Source organism: Lathyrus oleraceus, chromosome 2 (genome assembly GCF_024323335.1).
Source record: "Lathyrus oleraceus cultivar Zhongwan6 chromosome 2, CAAS_Psat_ZW6_1.0, whole genome shotgun sequence".
NCBI lineage: Eukaryota > Viridiplantae > Streptophyta > Magnoliopsida > Fabales > Fabaceae > Lathyrus > Lathyrus oleraceus.
Genome location: NC_066580.1, coordinates 446,227,829 through 446,249,872, shown reverse-complemented (window position 1 = coordinate 446,249,872; position 22,044 = coordinate 446,227,829). Strand labels below are relative to the sequence as shown.

At 36.7% G+C, this 22,044-nt stretch overlaps 1 protein-coding gene across 2 annotated transcripts; it reads left to right on the top strand.

The window, feature by feature from the left end:
• The first annotated feature begins 1,292 nt into the window (after positions 1-1,292).
• On the top strand, positions 1,293-3,000 carry LOC127120207 (AAA-ATPase At3g50940). 2 transcript variants are annotated; one of them, XM_051050616.1, is made up of 2 exons: positions 1,293-2,387; positions 2,480-3,000. In XM_051050616.1, the coding sequence occupies exons 1-2, from the start codon at positions 1,320-1,322 to the stop codon at positions 2,861-2,863; spliced, it is 1,452 nt and encodes a 483-aa protein (XP_050906573.1). In that variant the 5' UTR covers positions 1,293-1,319; the 3' UTR covers positions 2,864-3,000. The 2 variants fall into 2 exon arrangements, with proteins under 2 accessions (XP_050906573.1, XP_050906572.1); XM_051050615.1 differs by having other exon boundaries at positions 2,465-3,000.
• Positions 3,001-22,044: the final 19,044 nt, after the last annotated feature.

Genomic DNA, 22,044 nt, shown 5'->3' with positions numbered 1-22,044 from the left:
ATATTAATCGAAGAAGAATGTGGTGGGGACATGGGCCCACTCTTTCTTCTTAATACCTCCGGCCCTACGCGGAAATCACGTGGCAACTGAAAAGTGACGGTTGCCTTGCAACTTGATTTACATATCGGTACTATTGAGATGTCAGAATGACTCTATATCCTAACCAAACATCAATTCACTCAATTAAGATTCCTAAATGATTTTCTTTGATTTTTTGAAAAGTATTTTGTGATGTGATTTACACGGCACAATTTATTTTTTTTAAAATTCGAATCTCTCTCATGTGAAATCACTGACGCTTTTTTATTTATTTGAAAATATATGTTACGACGTGTTTAACACGACACAATCTTTTATTTATTTATTTTATAACATACCACCATCTGAAAATAGGGATTCTTTTATTTAATTATTAAAAAATATTAATGACGTGTAAATCACGTCGCAACTGTCTATTTTTTGTCATGTTGTTTTCACGTCGTAAAATTATAACGTTGCGGAAGATTTTCTTGTAGTATTGTGTTTTCTTTTATTATTATTTTTTAAAATAACTATTTTCTTGATTTTTTTATCTAGAAGTAAAATTCTAGAAAATTAAAAGAAAAAAAATAAATTTTTATTTTCTTTATTTTATTCTTTTCTTAATAAACCTTTTAAAATAAAATTTAAATTCAACCATAAAAATAGAGAATAATTTGACTATAAAATATTTTAAAAACAGACATTGAATATCAAATACTAAGTGCTTTGATATTTAGCATTAAATCATGGTATCATATAGTAAAATAAATATTTATTGATATATCTTCAATTTTAATATGGTCAAACTTTTTACACATTCAAATAATTTAATAAAAAAAGTATTTATTGTATATTTTTAAAATAATCTAAAATAATAGTATTTCAATGTGATTTGATGGGATGAATAGATAAAAAAAACTTTTTTTATAAAAAAATTAAAAACAATTTAGGGAATAAAATGAATAATATATTGATAAAAAAATATCAGATATTACATTGATTATAATTTCAACTTTGATTTTCTCTTCCTAACAATCTCCTTTAGTACTTTCTTTTCCTTGTTTTTATTTTTAAATCACTGTTTTAAAAAAGTTTGAATCTTATATGATTTACTCTTTATAATCTTTTATTGTTTGTTTTTTTTAATAGTTGTTTCCTTGATTTTCTCTGAGAAAATTTAAATTCCACCTTGATAATAGAGATTAAATAACTTATTAAACCTATCAGAAACCCTATAAATAAGAATATCTCTCAACTCTTCACATCACAGTTCATCTATCTTCCTCCGTCTTCACATCATGATGATGAATAATCGTTTTTATCCATCTTTTACAAACATTGGTTCAGCATCATCATGGTTTGAGATATACGCTGCTTTTTCCACTTTCATGATGATTTTTAGAACTGCAATCAATGATCTCATACCCTTAAAACTTCGAAACTTCATCATCTCAAAACTCTCCTCTTTCTTCTCCAGTTATAGACCCAGTAACGAAGTCTCACTTCAAATTGATCAGACTTGGGATGGAAATACCAACAATCTCTACTATGCAGCCAAAGAGTATCTCCCTACTAAAATATCCAACACTTACAAATCCCTCAAAATTGGAAAAATTTCTGATCATAAAAACTTACTCTTAGCTTTTGATGGAAAGCAACGAGTGTTCGATGAATTTGAAGGCATCAAGATTAAATGGCTGCGGATTCAAAAACCCGATAACGAGGTTTTTGAAAGTCCTAATCCCGTTAGAGAACTTGATGGTGAGGGTTATCATTATCAAGGTTATCCCGAAACATATCAGTATAATAAGCCTAAAGAATCTGCTGAGAACGGATTCATGTTAAGTTTCGATGAGAAACATAGAGATAAAGTAATGGAGAAATATATTCCACATGTTTTAAGGACTTATGAAGCTATAAAAGCAGGAAATAGAACTCTCAAGATCCATTCCATGCAAACTGGGGTTTGGAAACACAGTGATTTTAATCATCCTGCTTCCTTTGATTCACTTGCTTTGGATCCTGATCTAAAGAAATCTATAACTGATGATATAGATATGTTCTTGAGGAGGAAGAAGCTTTATCAAAAAGTGGGAAAGCCTTGGAAACGTGGTTACCTATTGTATGGGCCACCAGGAACAGGAAAATCTAGTCTTATTGCTGCTATAGCCAAATACTTGAAATTTGATGTATATGATATGGATCTTAGTTTGGTGTATTGTAACTCACAGCTCACTACATTAATGAGAGGAACATCTAACAGATCCATCATTGTTATTGAAGACATTGACTGCAACAAAGAGGTGCTTAATCGATCAAACCATGTTAATATGGACATGGGTTCAGACCATTTCTCCGGGGCTCAGGTTTGTTGTTTTTCTTTTGTCCATTATCTTATTTAGTTTCTGGGTCTTGAATAGTTTTTTTTTTTGCTTTGTTTAAGGTTCATATGCTACAGGCATATCAGGCAAATCCGGGTAGTAAAAAAAGGTTTACCATGTCGGGTCTTCTTAATTGTATGGATGGTTTGTGGTCAAGTTTTGGAGAAGAACGGATTTTGATATTCACTACAAATCATAAAGACAAAGTTGATTCGGCATTGTTGCGTCCTGGTAGAATGGATATGCATATTCACTTGTCCTTTCTTAAAACCAAGGCATTCAAAATCTTAGCTTCAAACTATTTGGACATTGAAGAACAACATGGTCCACTCATTCAACAAATTGAAGAGCTATTGGAAAAAGTAGATGTCACCCCTGCAGTAGTGGCAGAACATTTGTTGAGAAATGAGGATGCTAATGTTGCTCTAGAAGGACTGGTTAAATTTCTTCATGAAGTTTGAAGAGAGAATGAAGAATAATGTCAGGAATTCTATTAGATTTGGTATTATACTTTCTGCATAGTCTTTGCAGAAAGTATGCTTAAGTGGGACAGTAGTTTTATGCTTTAAAATTGTTCAAGTCTTATGTTTTTGTTTTATTTAGCTAATAATACTAATTTAAAATATTTGTAAGTTTTTTTTTATAAATTTTGTTTACTAATTTTTTGATCAATTGATTTACTAAAAATTTAATCATATTTTTCAATATATTTTATATTTATTATTTTAGTATTTAAAATTATAATGTTAATTAAATTTAAACATATTATAATTTTGATATTTTTAGCATTAAAATAATTCTAATTTAAATTTCTTCATTGACTGTTTCTTTAAGTAAAATAATTTTTTTAATAGAAAATATCAATAATATTTATTAATAAAAAGATAATTAAAAGTTATAAACGAAACTAGGGAAACAAAAGAAAAGAGTATTATAAGTGTGCAAGAATAACAAATCCGACAAAGACTCGTCAAAATAAAAATTCCAAAGCAAAACAACAACTCAACCAAAAAAAGAAAATCAAGTCAACCAATCTATTCTAAAACCTCAAACACAAACAAACCTTTGCAGAGAGGCGACTGAAGGGAGGAAGACACAACCACCTATAACAAAAGGATGACATCCAACACACCCTAGATGCCCAGTCACTTGATTGGATTTCGCTCTCAATCTAACTGGAAAATTTCAAACTTGGAGAATGGGCATGAACCCACTTCCATGCTAAGCTAACACTACTATAGAAAGGTCATATCACCACAATTATAAAAAGGATACTACCACGGTTGACAAACCGTGGTAAAGTAAGATGTGGTAGTATGTGCCAACTTTACTACCCTGGTCTTCAAATCGTAGTAAAAACTCAATAGTGTGTTACATATCATTATGATTATTAAAAACAACCGTAGTAAAATTTGGAGGTAACTCGTTCGATACCCAGTGTTAGAATTTGATAATTTTTAACATTTCACCATGGTTGAAAGTTACGATCATATTGAAAGACTTAGCATATCAAATTTCACCATGGTTATAACTAGCAACCGTTGTGATATATATACTTGAGTTTATTATAACTTGCAGAATGCTTATTTCACCAATTACTCAATAAACATATTGAAGGAGAAGAACGATCCAAAATGCAGCGGAATTTAAAATTTCTCCTTTAGTGATCCTTACGAATGGGCATGATCAGTGATAAAATCGTTACCTCTTGTGGCGATTGTAACCTTTGATGCAGATCTACGGAGCGATCACGAACGTTGAACGATGACAACGCCTCTACTCAGTCCACACGAACGGATTCCTTCAATCTCAGTGCTAGCTGCTATGAATGAAGGCTTTGAGTGTGTGTGTGTGTGTGTGTGTGTGAGAGAGAGAGAGAGAGAGAGAGAAACGAAATTGCAACTGCACAAATACTTCTGCACAAGGGTTATATTTATAGAATCACTTGTGTGGGCTATAAGCTAAAAAGTCCACTTAAGTGTATGTGACCCATATCTTATAATATGCCAAAATCACTTAAGCGCGTGGTACCTTACCATATTTCGTATTCTACTTAAGTACACCGTACCTTACGATGTTCTACAATTCACTTAAGTGCACCGTATATTACGGTATTCCTTAGTTACTCTATCTCTCATCAATCCGTCCTTTTGTGTGTGACCCTGTAGGTTTTCGCGATATTGGAAATTATATTAAATCACGTGTTTCACATAATAAACAGTGAGCGGTATCTAGCAACACATCACTGCTACCCAAGACACGAAAGTGTCATGTGATCTGACAAATCCTTTTGTGATAATACTTATGTGTACAATTACTCTTTTTCCCTTATGTCTATATTGAACACAAGGCATAAACTGTGTCATCCTTGTCCAGTTCAATATTCGGCCCATAGACATTTATCATGTTACGCAGGATGGGCAAATTCCATCTAGATCACTCATGTCCCTTAGCATGCTTCGTGGAGTACCCATCAACTGTCTTTATGGTCATCCAGTTACGGACAATGTTTGATCAGTAATAAAGCACTCGACTCTACATCTAGGGTCCAGAGTGGTTTCAGGTCGAAGGGTGGTATACGCCATTATCACCATGAGAATAACTTATGACACTTTGCATAACATTCTATATAGTATTCTCATAGCGGGTCAATCCAGTATAAATATTACTCTTAATATTCATACCTATGTTTAAGACTTGATAACTCCTTATCCATGATCCATGAGATGTGATCATCAGTCTATATACATAATAGTCTTAATGCTTTAATGTTATACCACTTCACAATAAAGCTCGACTACGGATACTTTAAGAATAGTGTCATTATGTTTAATGTGATCTCATGATTAAGTCACACTTGATACATTAAACGGACTAGATATTCTAGGGACTTTATTAAACAAACATAATAAAGAAAAAGCCTTTTATTATTAAAAAATAATTCGATACAAGTACCAAAAGTATTGGCCTCTAGGGCTTACACCAACAATCTCCCACTAGCACTAAAGCCAATCAGGCATACCCATAATGCCCATAGATCTAGTATGGCCATCATGCTTCTGTTGCGCAAGAGGCTTTGTCAGTGGGTCAGCAATATTGTCAAGTGTAGGTACTCTGCATATTTTCACATCTCCTCTATCTATTATCTCTCGAATGAGGTGATAACGCCTAAGTATGTGTTTGGATCGTTGGTGAGATCTAGGCTCCTTAGCTTGTGCGATAGCACCATTGTAATCACAATAGAGACCAATGGGATCCACAATGCTAGGATCTATGCCAAGTTCACTAATGAACTTTTTGATCCAAACAAATTCCTTTGTTGCACTTGAGGCAGCAATATACTCGACCTCGGTTGTAGAATCAACAACTGTATCTTGCTTTGAACTTTTCCAGCTCACAGCGCCACCGTTTAAGCAAAACACATAACCAGATTGCGATCTAAAGTCATCCTTATCTGTCTGGAAGCTAACATCGGTGTATCCAATTACAACCAGCTCTTCCTGACCTCCATATATCAAGAATGAGTCCTTAGTCCTTCTCAAATACTTAAGGATATTCTTGACAGCTACCCAATGAGCATCACCGGGATCAGATTGGTACCTACTCGTTGCACCTAAAGCATACGAGACATCTGGTCGAGTACATAACATGGCATACATGATAGATCCTATTGCAGATGCATATGTAATCTTATTCATGCATATTAAAGCGTCTCAGCACTTAGTCTATGTATGTACTCTGACTTAGGCCAAGCAGTTTTTGTGATCTATCTCTATAGATTCTGATTCCTAATATATAGGCTGCTTCACCTAGGTCCTTCATAGAAAAGCATTTCCCTAACCAAGACTTTACTTGTTGTAGGGTAGGGACATCGTTTCCAATGAGTAATATGTCATCTACATATAATACCAGGAAAACGATCATGCTCCCACTAACCTTCTTGTAGACACAAGGCTCATCTTCGTTCTTGATGAATCCATATTGTTTTACTATTTCATCAAAATGAAGATTCCAGCTTCTGGAAGCTTATTCAATCCATAGATTGATCTTTGTAATTTACATATCTTTTGGGCTTCTTCTGGTATGTCAAATCCTTCAGGTTGTGTCATGTACACATCCTCAAGAAGATTCCCATTAAGGAAAGCAGTTTTGACATCCATCTGCCATATTTCATAATCATGATATGCAGCGATAGCAAGTAAAATCCGAACAGATTTAAGCATTGCAACTGGTGAAAAGGTTTCATCATAGTCAACCCCATGAATTTGTTTATATCCTTTTGCAACCAGTCTTGCCTTATAGGTATGTACCTTACCATCCATGTCAATCTTCTTTTTGAAGACCCACTTGCATCCTATAGGGTTAACTCCTACAAGAGGCTCTACCAAGGTCCAAACTTGGTTTGTGTACATGGAATCCATTTCAGATTTCATGGCTTCTAGCCACTTCTCAGACTCGGGACAAGTTATGGCCTCTTGGTAGGTCACATGATCATCTTGATCCATGAGTAATACATCACCTTGATCAGTTATGAGATATCCATATCTCTCAGGTAGGTGAGGTATCCTGCTTGACCTACGTTGGTCTTGTTCTACTTGAGCAGGTTGCTCTTCCACAACTACTTGTGTTTCCTGCTCTAATTCCTCCATAGGTGTATCAATGCTTTGTGATTCTTGAATTTTCTACTTTCCTCCCACTGATTCCTTTGGAAATAAAATCCTTTTCTAGGAAAACTCCAGTTCGAGCGACAAACATTTTGCCCTCAGAAGGATTGTAGAAGTAATACCCTCTTGTCATGCTCATTTATTTATCAAATAAAACAGTTGCATAATACGCAGTGGATAGAGATCAAATCGATCATTCAAAACATGCAACATACTACATGTAAACTGGTTCAACAATCATCAACAACACAATTAAAATGTTCCATCCCGATGTTACATCTATCAGAGCATGACCCACTAAGGAGACTACACTAGACTCCAAGCATTAGCTTCTACTCAACTCATTGCTCGTTACCTGAAAAATAGTTGTAAGGGTGAGTTCCTCAATCGATATAGTAAGCATTATAAAATATCATGTCATGTTAAGTAATTTAACACATTAATCACCCTAATCATATCACACATTCAGTAACGGCACATCAACCCAATTATCATACTCAATACTGCACAATTCATACTCATACTCAATGTCAACACAACCACACGTATAATATTGGAATACATCCATTCATATTATACGCCATACATACATTATGAAATGAGACTCCACACATGCGGTACCGACTATTCTTGAACATCTAGTTCAAGCTCACCGATCAAATCCAGATACGGCTACTAAGCTCACTAGTCCCACTCATTTGAGATCTAGTGACTCACTCACTAATTCCTCACCATGGGAATTAGCTACAGCCTCAAAGGCTATGCTATGCACACTAATCACCTAGCATGCAAACATCAACAACGAATCCACAATGATTCACTCACTAATTCCTCACCATGGGAATTAGCTACAGCCCCAAAGGCTATGCTATGCACACTAATCACCTAGCATGCAAACATCAACAACGAATCCACAATGATTCACTCACTAATTCCTCACCATGGGAATTAGCTACAGCCCCAAAGGCTATGCTATACACGCTAATCATCTAGCAATGCAACACCAACAACAATCCACAATGGACATATGCTCACACTCTAAGCCATACAACAGTCCATTCACAAATACATGCATAATATATACATTCACAACATTATGCATATCATCATACATCATCAACACATGTATCAAACACCATATCATGTCAAATAATTAATCACAGTATTAGCACACTCTACTAATACCCTTACTACTCAAAACAACAGGAACTAATCCCTATTACATCATCCGCCAACATATGCCAACCATCAATTAAGTACACAACATTTAAAACACCAATTTTCCACTCTGCAACAGTGTTAACCGGTTAACGCCCTGGGTTAACCGGTTAACGCAGCACAAACACGCTTCCTGCCCAAAACTTAACAGTGTTAACCGGTTAACGCCCTGGGTTAACCGGTTAACGCAGACAGAACAACACTATCTCAGCAATCCCAACAGTGTTAACCGGTTAACACCCTGGGTTAACCGGTTAACGCAGACAAAACAGCAATTTTACACAATACAACACAGTGTTAACCGGTTAACACCCTGGGTTAACCGGTTAACGCAAGACAGAAAGCTGTTCCTGCGCTAACACAAGGCAGAATGCAGAATTCTCCGCATTTTCCGCCGTTGGAGGACTTCCGGACCTCCGATTCCAATTCCGTAACAAGCTATACGTCCAGCAAATTACGACTCACACGACTATCGATTCAATTACTGTTTTTAACACAGTTTATCCAACGTAATTTTCAGCATTCACAATCCCAATTAGGGTCAATTCAACGGTTTATCACTACCCATTACATGCTAATCCATAATACCCATTAAACGACGATAAACCCCCCTTACCTGAGTTAATCCGGCGAATCTTTTAGCTTCAAGCTCTTCCTTCTTAAACCTTCTTCCTCTTGTCCTGCCTCTTTGCCCTTTCTCCACTTTCCACTTTTCAGCCGCTTCTCTGTTTTTCACGTAAAAACCCTTTCTTTACCAAATGGATTCTTTTTCTTATTTCCAACTTATATATATATTTTCCAATAATTATTATTCCAATAATAATAATAATAATCCAATAATTCCAATTATTTAATTAAATTAATAAATATAATATTAACTTAAATTAAATAATTATCTTATTTTTATCGGGGTGTTACAACTCTCCCCCACTAAAAGAGTTTTCGTCCTCGAAAACATACCTCAAGCGAATAACTCCGGATAAGACTCCTTCATCTGACTCTCAAGTTCCCAAGTCACATTGCCACCTGCTGGTCCTCCCCAAGCTACCTTCACCAAGGCAATCTCTTTACCCCGCAACTGCTTCAACTCTCGATCCTCGATCCTCATAGGTGATGTTTCAACAGTCAGGTTATCTCTCACCTGTACATCATCTATTTGGACTACATGCGACGGATCATGAATGTACCTCCTCAACTGAGACACATGAAACACCTCATGCAAATTCGCAAGCGACGGCGGTAAAGCGATACGATAGGCTACCTCCCCTATCCTCTCCAAAATCTGATAAGGGCCAATAAATCGAGGTGTCAACTTCCTCGACTTCAAAGCTCGACCAACCCCAGTTATCGGAGTAACACGAAGAAACACATGATCTCCCTCTTGAAACTCAAGTGACTTCCTCCTCTTGTCATGATAACTCTTCTGACGACTCTGAGCAATTCTCATCTTCTCCTGAATCATCTTAATCTTTTCCGTAGTCTGTTGAACAATCTCCGGTCCAACCACAGCACTCTCACCGGACTCATATCAACATAAAGGTGTCCGACATCTCCTACCATACAAAGCTTCAAACGGTGCCATACCAATGCTCGAATGAAAACTATTGTTGTAGGTAAACTCAATCAAAGGTAAATAACAATCCCAAGCACCTCCCTTTTCCAAAACACAAGCCCTCAAAAGATCCTCTAGTGACTGAATCGTCCTCTCAGTCTGACCATCAGTCTGCGGATGATATGCAGAACTCAATCTCAGCTTAGTTCCCATAGCCCTCTGCAAACCTTCCCAGAACTTCGATGTAAATCTAGGATCTCTGTCCGAAACAATACTCGACGGAATACCATGCAAACTTACAATCTTCTCAATATACAACTCAGCTAATTTCTCTAACGGATAATCCATTCTGATCGGAATGAAATGAGCCGATTTCGTCAATCTATCAACAATCACCCAAATAGCTTCAAAATTCTTACTTGTCCTCGGTAAACCAGAAACAAAATCCATACTGATACTATCCCACTTCCACTCTGGAATAGCCAACGGTTGCATTAGCCCAGACGGCTTCTGATGCTCAATCTTTGACTTCTGACAAGTCAAACAAGAATAAACAAAACTCGCAATTTCTCTTTTCATTCCCGGCCACCAAAATAACTTCTTCAAATCATGATACATCTTCGTAGCTCCAGGATGAATACTCAGGCCACTACGATGTCCTTCCTCCAGAATACTCTTCTTGAGTTCGGTAACATCCGGAATACACACCCGATTACCAAATTTCAAAACACCATTCTCATCAACTCTGAATTCACCACCTTGACCTTGATTCACTAGAGTCAACTTATCAACCAAAAACACATCGGATTTCTGACCCTCTCTAATCTCATCCAGAATACCACTCGTTAATTTCAACATTCCCAATTTAACACTATTGTGAGTACTCTCACACACCAAACTCAAGTCTCTAAACTGCTCAATTAAATCCAATTCCCTAACCATTAACATAGACATATGCAATGATTTCCGACTCAATGCATCAGCTACTACGTTTGCTTTACCCGGATGGTAATTCAAACCAAAGTCATAATCCTTCAGAAATTCTAACCATCTCCTCTGTCTCATATTCAGCTCTTTCTGATCAAACAAATACTTTAAACTTTTATGGTCACTGAAAACCTCAAATCTCGACCCGTACAAGTAATGCCTCCATAACTTTAGAACAAATACCACAGCTGCCAACTCTAAATCGTGCGTCGGATAGTTCCTCTCATGAACCCTCAGCTGTCTCGAAGCATAAGCTATAGCCTGCTTATTCTGCATCAACACACCACCCAAACCCAACAATGAAGCATCACAGTAAACCTCAAATGGTTCCGACGGACTCGGTAATATCAGAATAGGAGCAGTAGTTAACCTTCTCTTTAACTCTTGAAAACCTTCTTCACATTTTGAGTCCCAAACAAACGCTTGCCCCTTTCTAGTCAACATCGTCAACGGTAACGCCAACTTAGAAAATCCCTCAATGAACTTCCTATAATAACCAGCCAATCCAAGGAAACTTCGAATCTCAGCAACAAACTTCGGAGCTTCCCACTTAGACACCGCTTCTATCTTAGAAGGATCAACAGCAACACCACCTCTTGAAATCACATGACCAAGAAAACTAACCTCTTCTAACCAAAATTCACACTTAGACAGTTTAGCAAATAACTTCTTTTCTCGTAGAATTCCTAAAACCACTCTCAAATGCTCAGCATGCTCTTCTTCAGATTTCGAATACACCAAGATATCGTCAATAAACACCACAACAAACTTGTCTAGATACGGATGGAAAATCCTATTCATATACTCCATAAATACTCCAAGCGCATTAGTCACACCAAAAGGCATTACAGAATACTCATAATGTCCATACCTTGTTCTGAAAGCAGTCTTCTGAATATCCTCAGTTTTCACACGTATCTGATGATACCCAGATCTCAAATCTATCTTGCTGAACACACTCGCACCAACCAATTGATCCATCAAATCATCAATCCTCGGCAAAGGATACCGATTCTTGATCGTCACTTTATTCAGTTGCCTGTAGTCCACACACAACCTCATAGTACCTTCTTTCTTCTTAACCAATAACACTGGTGCACCCCACGGCGACACACTCGGACGAATAAATTTCTTATCCAACAGATCTTCCAACTGACTCTTCAATTCAGTTAACTCAACAGCAGACATACGGTACGGAGCCATCGACATCGGCCTAGTACCAGGTACCAAATCAATCGAGAACTCAACTTCACGCTCTGGCGGTAATTCATTCACTTCTTCCGGAAACACATCAGGAAAATCACACACCACGGCTAGATCGCAAATCACCAATTTATCTTTAGCCTCCAAGGTCGCTAACAGCATAAACAGCTCTGCCCCATCTGCTACTGCCTCATTCACCTGCCTCGCTGATAGAACCAAACTCTCTACTTCCTCAATCTCAGGAAAGATCACAGTCTTATCAAAACAGTTGATAGAAACCCGGTTACACACCAACCAGTTCATACCCAGGATAACATCAATCTGCACTAATGGAAGACACACGAGGTCCATCCCAAAGTCTCTACCAAAAATACTCAAAGGACAATTTAAACAAACTGAAGTAGTAGTCACTGAACCCTTCGCAGGAGTATCAATCACCATACTTCCATGCATCTCAGATATCTCTAACTTAAGTTTCACAGCACAATCCAAAGATATAAAGGAATGAGTCGCACCTGTGTCAATAATAGCTACAAGAGGAAAGCCATTAATATAACACGTACCTCTGATCAAACGATCATCTGCAGAAGTCTCAGAACCCGATAAGGCAAAGACCTTGCCTCCTGACTGATTCTCTTTCTTCGGCTTAGGACACTGTGGACTGATATGACCCACCTCTCCACAGTTGAAACAAGTTACAGTCCTCAACCGGCACTCTACAGCCAAATGACCACCTTTGCCACACTTGAAACACTTCATCTCAGCACTGGTACACTCATGGACACGATGTCCAGCCCGACCACATCTATAACACTTAGCAGGGGCGCTAGAGTCTCCCCCACTAGGCCTCTTCATCCCACTTTGCTTTTGAAAACCTTTGCCAGCTGCATACGGTTTTCCACGATCATTCTGATTCTTGCCTTTCCTATCAACCCTTTGCTGATAGCTCTCTGCTCTGGCTTTGGAATCCTGTTCAAAAATCCTGCAACAGTCAACCAAGTCAGAAAACACTCTGATCCGTTGGTATCCAATAGCCTGCTTGATCTCGGGACGTAACCCGTTCTCAAACTTCACACATTTCGAAAATTCCCCAGTAGCCTCGTTATAGGGAGTATAATACTTTGACAGCTCTGTGAACTTAGCAGCATACTCAGTAACAGACCTATTACCCTGTTTCAATTCTAAGAACTCTATCTCTTTCTTTCCTCTGACATCCTCTGGAAAGTACTTCCTCAGAAATCTCTCTCTGAATACAGCCCAAGTGATCTCAGCATTCCCAGCAGTTTCCAACTCAGTGCGGGTAGCAACCCACCAATCATCTGCTTCTTCTGACAGCATATGCGTACCGAACCTGACCTTCTGGTTATCGGCACACTCAGTCACTCGGAAGATTCTCTCTATCTCCTTCAACCACTTCTGAGCGCCATCTGGATCGTATGCTCCCTTGAACATTGGAGGATTGTTCTTCTGGACTCACTCAATTGACGAGCAGCTCCCATTCCCACAACATTCGGATTCCCTCCAAGTACTCCAACTAGCATACCCAGAGCCTCAGCAATCGCAGCATCGTCTCTACCTCTTCCAGCCATCTCTATTCTGAAAACCAAACAAGCTAAAACAATAAGTACTGATAGGGTTACACAACACCTATCCCGTACAGGGGAAACAGAATAATTACGACTCGACTCGACCGACTATGCTCTGATACCACTAATGTAACACCCTTCTAAAATACCCAAAATATTTAATCAAAATAACAAATATGTATCTATCAGAGTAAATATGCAATTAAGGGTGTCACACAATATTTCACACTATTCATCAAAGTAGCTTGTCATGCTCATTTATTTATCAAATAAAACAGTTGCATAATACGCAGCGGATAGAGATCAAATCGATCATTCAAAACATGCAACATACTACATGTAAACTGGTTCAACAATCATCAACAACACAATTAAAATGTTCCCTCCCGATGTTACATCTATCAGAGCATGACCCACTAAGGAGACTACACTAGACTCCAAGCATTAGCTTCTACTCAACTCATTGCTCGTTACCTGAAAAATAGTTGTAAGGGTGAGTTCCTCAATCGATATAGTAAGAATTATAAAATATCATGTCATGTTAAGTAATTTAACACATTAATCACCCTAATCATATCACACATTCAGTAACGGCACATCAACCCAATTATCATACTCAATACTGCACAATTCATACTCATACTCAATGTCAACACTAGACATGGCAACGGGGCGGGTCGGGGACGGTTTTTACCTCCCCCAAACCCAAACCCGAATTCCCAAACCATCCCCGTTCCCCGCCCCAAACCCAAACGGGGATGGAGAATCAAAACCCAAACCCGTCCCAAATGGGTTTGGGTTGGGTTCGGGTATCCCCGCCCCGCCACCATTCATTTAGTGAAATCAATTTTTTTAATAGAAATATTTATTTTTATAAAATAAAATTACATTTCAAATAATAAAATAAAACATTCTAAAAAAATTCCATACATACATTTCAAATACTTTAAATAATAAATTAAAATTAAAATATCAAAACATTGACCATATATTTAATATTCTAAATTATCAAAAATAAATAATAATGTACATAATGAAATAAACGGGGCGGGTTCGGGGACGGGTTCGGGGTGGGTACTAGTGTCCCCATTACCCAACCCGTCCCCATATTTTAAAATCGGGGAAAACCCAAACCCGAACCCAAACCCAATCAAAGCGGGTTTTCCCCGTCAACTTCGGGGCGGGTTCGGGTTGGCACCCACGGGTACGGGTTATGTTGCCATGCCTAGTCAACACAACCACACGTATAATATTGGAATACATCCATTCATATTATACGCCATACATACATTATGAAATGAGACTCCACACATGCGGTACCGACTATTCTTGAACATCTAGTTCAAGCTCACCGATCAAATCCAGATACGGCTACTAAGCTCACTAGTCCCACTCATTTGAGATCTAGTGACTCACTCACTAATTCCTCACCATGGGAATTAGCTACAGCCCCAAAGGCTATGCTATGCACACTAATCACCTAGCATGCAAACATCAACAACGAATCCACAATGATTCACTCACTAATTCCTCACCATGGGAATTAGCTACAACCCCAAAGGCTATGCTATACACGCTAATCATCTAGCAATGCAACACCAACAACAATCCACAATGGACATATGCTCACACTCTAAGCCATACAACAGTCCATTCACAAATACATGCATAATATATACATTCACAACATTATGCATATCATCATACATCATCAACACATGTATCAAACACCATATCATGTCAAATAATTAATCACAGTATTAGCACACTCTACTAATACCCTTACTACTCAAAACAACAGGAATTAATCCCTATTACATCATCCGCCAACATATGCCAACCATCAATTAAGTACACAACATTTAAAACACCAATTTTCCACTCTGCAACAGTGTTAACCGGTTAACGCCCTGGGTTAACCGGTTAACGCCCTGGGTTAACCGGTTAACGCAGCACAAACACGCTTCCTGCCCAAAACTTAACAATGTTAACCGGTTAACGCCCTGGGTTAACCGGTTAACGCAGACAGAACAGCACTATCTCAACAATCCCAACAGTGTTAACCGGTTAACACCCTGGGTTAACCGGTTAACGCAGACAAAACAGCAATTTTACACAATACAACATAGTGTTAACCGGTTAACACCCTGGGTTAACCGGTTAACGCAAGACAGAAAGCTGTTCCTGCGCTAACACAAGGCAGAATGCAGAATTCTCCGCATTTTCCGCCGTTGGAGGACTTCCGGACCTCCGATTCCAATTCCGTAACAAGCTATACGTCCAGCAAATTACGACTCACACGACTATCGATTCAATTACAGTTTTTAACACAGTTTATCCAACGTAATTTTCAGCATTCACAATCCCAATTAGGGTCAATTCAACGGTTTATCACTACCCATTACATGCTAATCCAAATACCCATTAAACGACGATAAACCCCCCTTACCTGAGTTAATCCGGCGAATCTTTTAGCTTCAAGCTCTTCCTTCTTCAACCTTCTTCCTCTTGTCCTGCCTCTTTGCCCTTTCTCCACTTTCCACTTTTCAGCCGCTTCTCTGTTTTTCATGTAAAAACCCTTTCTTTACCAAATGGATTCTTTTTCTTATTTCCAACTTATATATATATTTTCCAATAATTATTATTCCAATAATAATAATAATAATCCAATAATTCCAATTATTTAATTAAATTAATAAATATAATATTAACTTAAATTAAATAATTATCTTATTTTTATCGGGGTGTTACATACCCCACAAATAAGCATTTGTCAGATTTGGGCTCAAGCTTAGTTGAAATTTGTCGTTTCACATAAACTTCGCAACCCTAAATCTTCATGTAAGACATATGTGGTTTCTTACCACTCCATATCTCATATGGTGTCTTCTCAACCTTTTTGGATGGAATACGGTTAAGTGTGTAAGCTACTGTCAATAGTGCATGTCCCCAAAAGGAGTTTGGAAGATCGGCGTGACTCATCATGGATCGGACCATGTCTAACAGGGTTCGATTTCTTCTCTCAGATACACCATTCCATTGAGGTGTTCCAGGAGGAGTAAGTTGGGCTAGGATCCCACACTCTTTCAGATGGTCATCAAACTCTAGGCTTAAATACTCACCACCTCGATCTGATCGAAGAGTTTTAATATTCTTACCTAGTTGGTTTTGTACTTCATTCTTGAATTCCTTGAACTTTTCAAAGGACTCTGATTTGTGTTTCATTAAATACACATAACCATATCTACTGAAATCATCAGTAAATGTGATGAAGTACTGAAAGCCTCCTCTGGCTGGTATGTTCAGTGGTCCACATACATCAGTATGTATGAGGGCCAAAAGATCATTAGCTCTTTCACATTTTCCTATGAATGGAGACTTTGTCATCTTTCCAATTAAACAAGATCTGCATGTCAAAAGAGTCCAAGAGTCCATCTTTATGGAGTTTGGAAATGTGTTTCTCATTTATGTGGCCTAATCGACAATGCCAAAGGTAAGTTGGATTTAACTCATTAGGTTTCATCCTTTTAGTATTAATGTTATAAATAGGAATTTCAAGATCAAGGACATATAGTCCATTGTTCATTTGTGCAGTAGCATAGAATATATCATTCAAATAAATTGAACAACAATTATTCTCTATTATAAATGAAAAATCAAACTTGTCCAAACAAGAAACAAAAATAATATTCCAAATAAAATTGTTCTTTAGATAGACTTTATTATTTAGATGTAACGTGTACATCCAAACTGATGAAAATAAGAAATGTTAGGTTTTCTTCCTTTGAACAACTCATATGCAGTTTTGTTCAGAATGGGTCCGATGTAGATCCTGTTTTGAACATAACATGTTGTATTTATAGCTTCTGCCCACAAGTACTTTGGTAAGTTATTTTCATGAATCATGGTTCTAGACATTTCTTGTGAGTACCCATTCTTCCTCTCTACAACTCCATTTTTCTGTGGGCTTCTAGGAGAAGAGAACTCATGGAGGATTCCATATTTTTCATAAAAGTTTTCAAAAGGTTCATTTTCAAACTCTCCTTCATGATCACTCCTTACTTTTAAATTTTTTTGACCCTTTTTCATTTTGTACTTTTAAATTCATCCTTGTTTCTAAGGAATTTAACCCAAGTTCATCTACTAAAGTCATCAACTATGACAAGTCCATATTTCTTCTTATTGATTGATGCAGTACTAACACGACTAAACAAATCAATGTGAAGCAGTTCTAAGGGTCTAGAGGTAGAAACAATTTTTGTTTATTTTAAAAGAGGTTTTGTTAATTTTACCAATATGGCACGCTCCACAAAGAGCATTTGAATGATAGTTAAGATCTGGTAGCCCCTTAACAAGTTTTAACTTGTTAAGCTTTGAGATTAGTCTCTAGTTAGTATGACCTAACCTTCTGTGCCATACCATCTTTTCATCATTCACTGATAGAAGGAAAACTAACTTTTGATCAGCCAATTCTAAAAAAAATAATTTTATAAACATTTGCTTTCCTCTTGCCCTTGAACACTATATATTTATCAAATTCATTCATTCATGAATATATATATATATATATATATATATATATATATATGTTCTTATTAAATATTACTTCATAACCACTATCACAAAATTGGCTTATGCTAAGTAGGTTATATTTTAGTCCATTTACTAACCAGACATCATTAACAAATAAATAGGAGTTACCTGTACCAATGATCTTCCCTTTTTGGTTTCCTAAAAATCCCATAGTTCATCCCTCTTTAAGAGTGAGAGTTTGGAACATGTGCCTTTCTTCTATCATATGTCGTGAGCAACCATTTTCCAAGTACCATGATTGCTTCTTTTCTTCTCCCTTGAAGCATATCTATAGTCAAAATGATTTCAGCTTTAGGTACCCATAGTCTTATGGGTCATTTAGGATTAGCTCTGACAAGTTTTCTCTTGTTTTGTATCTTTGCTCTCATATGGAAAGGCTTAGAATCATTCAAAATTTTTGATTTAAAAGTTTGTTTTCTTAAATGAGTCTTGACCTTAGGTTCTAAACCTTTCAGAACCTTATGATCTGATGCCTCAAGTTTTGGTTTCTTCAAAACCTTTGAATTCAGAGTCTTAGGTTATGATGACTTCAGAACCTTTCTTTAGAGTTTCAGGTTCTAGTTTCTTCAGAACCCTTGAATAAATAGTTTTAGATTCTAATTGGTTAAGAACCTTTACATTGTTAGAATCAGGTACAAATGGTAACTAAGACATTCTCCTTTGCTTCTACTTACACCATAGATCATGGATGAAAGTTTGGTTCTTTTAAAGCCATTTAAAATAAATTCTTGAAGAGTTATTTCATGTTTATCTAGATTTTTATTAGATACATATTTAATAAGAGAAATATGATCTCTCTCAATAGCTTCATTCTTATTTTGAACATATTTTAATTCCTCTTTCAAAAGATCATATTGCTTTTGTTAATATTTTCATGTGCCTGGCCTTTTTCTGACATCTACTCATAAGATCTTGAATAAAAATAATCAAATTAGAACGAGATAGTTTAGAAAATACTTCATAGGATGTAAGAGCCATCAAAGCTAGATTGGCTTGTTCTTCATCTTTCTCAGAGTCTTCTTCATTATTAAGTTCTTCCCATGTTGCCTTGAGACTCTTCTTGAATCTATTTATGAAGTTGTCCTTATGGAAGCTTCCATTCTTTGACTTGTCCTTTTGCAGCCCTGGACATCAACAATGAATTGACCACACTTCTTACTATTGAATCAACCCTTCTAATCATCCTTCTTATCTCTTGAACTTGATCCTCTAAAGACACTACTTTTACCAAAGAATCTTTTGTTCTTCTTGGCCAAGTATTAAAATATTTTAATGATAAAGGACATTTCCTCCTCATCTGAGTCTTCTTTATAATCTTATGATTGAGAATCTTCTTCGGAGTTCCATATTTTATGAGCCTTTACAGTTTTTGCAGAAGATTTCAAAGTAATGGACTTTGGCTTTTTGGCAGGCTCATCTTCATTGAGCTCCATCTCTTGACTCTGGAGATTGCTTATAAGACTTTCAAGACTTAATGTGTTTAAGTTTTTAGCCTTTTGGGTTGCTGTTACCTTGGGTCTATATATGATATGAAGACTCCTAAAAATCTTCTTGAAATGATTAGAGGCAGTATAGCTCTTGGCAGAACCCGAAGTCCAGACACAAGAATTTGAAACCTAGAAAACATGGTTTCAATATCTTCATCCTCCTTCATTCTAAACAGCTCGTATTGCTGAACCAAGAGGTTAGCCTTAGCTTCCTTAACTTGTTGATTCCCTTCATATGTAGCACATATGGATTTAAAAATGGTCTTGGCAATAGATTTACCAATAATTTTTATGTACTCAGAATGAGGTAGAACACCAACTAAGATGCCTCTAGCTCTATGGTGTTTTCTGTAAATATTTTTCTGAGCATGTATGAGAGATTTTCTGTCAAACACCATTCCAACTCCATTGACTTTAATGTGAATTCTATCTTCCAAGATATCCCACAACTCATCATCAAGACATATGATATGAGTATACTTCTTACTTTTCCACCTTTCAAACTCAGTAGAATCTCCATTGAAAGTAGGAGGTCTAGCTGTATAATTATTTTTCTCAGATGTACTGTAATCATGATTAATGGTAACAAAAGGATTATGAGTACCCCCCAACAGAACTAGATACTTTAGAATCATCAGCCATGATATAATATGTATTTTTGTCAAAATCTTTTATGTATCACTATTAAGTGTTTAGCACAAACCAGGATCTGATACCAACTGAAGGTGAGAAAAACATAAGAATGAGGGTTGAATTGTGTTGGCTCCTCCTCCTTTTAAGATTTTCCTTCCCCTGCTTCTGATGGTTCTTAACTAGATTATGAACACATAGCTTAGAGTCTGACTCAGAAAAGCTTGGTTAGCTTCTGAAGCTTCTTATCAAATTCTGAACCAGAATCTAACTTAGAGTGTTATAGTGTATAGCAGCATAATATTGATATCAGAAAGCAGGAAAGTAAAAGCAAGAATACACATCATTTATCCTAGTTCCTCTAACAACTTAAGAGTAGTCCAATCCCCTTATAATTCCAAAGGATTTTCACCATACCAAACTGATACAAAATGCTTAAGCACCAAGCAAGAGACTTCCAATGCTCAAGCACATAGGCAAGAGACTTTTATGCTCAAGCAAAAAAGCAAGAGACTTCCAATTCTCAAACCCGCAAGTAAGAGACTTATATTATCAAGCACATAAGCAAGAGGCTTCAAATTCTCAAGCACTAAAGTAAGAGACTTTTGACTCTATAACAAAAGAGATTTTGGTAACAACTACACTTGATATATAATCAAAAGTGTAGACAGAATACAACTTAGGAAGACTCTAAGACTTAAGAACTTCTAAAATATACAAAGTGTTAAGAGGTTCTAAGTCTAGCAATTTTGACATAGTGGTTTCTCTTTGAATGTCAATGTTCAGAGTTTTGTTATGTAGTGTATAATTGTGTCTTCTTCTTCATATCTTCTGCTCCTTAAATAGGGAGGAAGAAAAGAGACGTTGAAGACTTTCACCAAAAGTTTGGATAACCTTTGTACTTGATTAGACACATAAAGAAAACAACTTTCTGCAAGGAGAATTATCCGTTGAAGCTCAGACACCAATGAAGAGATTTTTACTTAAGTCTTTCATGTGATCAAAAGCTCTCTAGGTCTGTCAAAGTTTCCTCGAATGAAAAGACATAGTCGTAAGAGGTTGACTTTCATCAGACTTGATTCTTCAGAGTCTCATCTCACCAGAGTCTGCTTCATGACTTATGAAGCTTCAGAGTCTAGATCACCAGAGGCCGAATTTATTCATAGTTGACTACTTTAGAGTCTGGTTCTTCCATCAGAGCTAGAGTCTTCAGAAGTAATCTTCAGAACCAGAGTCTGAACTTCAGGTGCAAAACCATCAATCTTCTATTCATCTATTCTTAGATTTATAATCCTGCAAACTTGAACAAATGTCATAATACCCAATTATTCTTTAAATACTTTGTTAGCATCTAAACCCAACGGATATGGTATCAACCAATTTTGTTCCAACACTTAAGATTTTCTATTAAAACTTCATATTCATCCTCATTGTTTGAGCAACTTCTTTGGATTTTAAATTTAAACTTTGTTAGAATTCCTTTGGGGGAAATAACTAGAATTCAAAGGCCATTCTCATGTTTATGCTTGGAATCACCGAAGTGTAAACTTCAAGGCTTAAGTTCCACATAATGTTATGGTACTTCGACTATTGGATGATCTACAATAATTAGCAACAATCAGACCTTTCGTGGCCTTTAAAGGCGCATATGCTAAAGAGTATTCAGTTAAAGTTAAAGCCCATTTTTCCTATTCTACTATGTAAAATAGGCTTCGACAACAT

Coding starts and splice junctions, on each gene's coding strand:
- LOC127120207 (XM_051050615.1), top strand. CDS start 1,320: ATGATGATGAATAATCGTTTTTATCCATCTTTTACAAACATTGGTTCA. Junction 2,388..2,464: donor ACCATTTCTCCGGGGCTCAG/GTTTGTTGTTTT, acceptor GCTTTGTTTAAG/GTTCATATGCTACAGGCATA.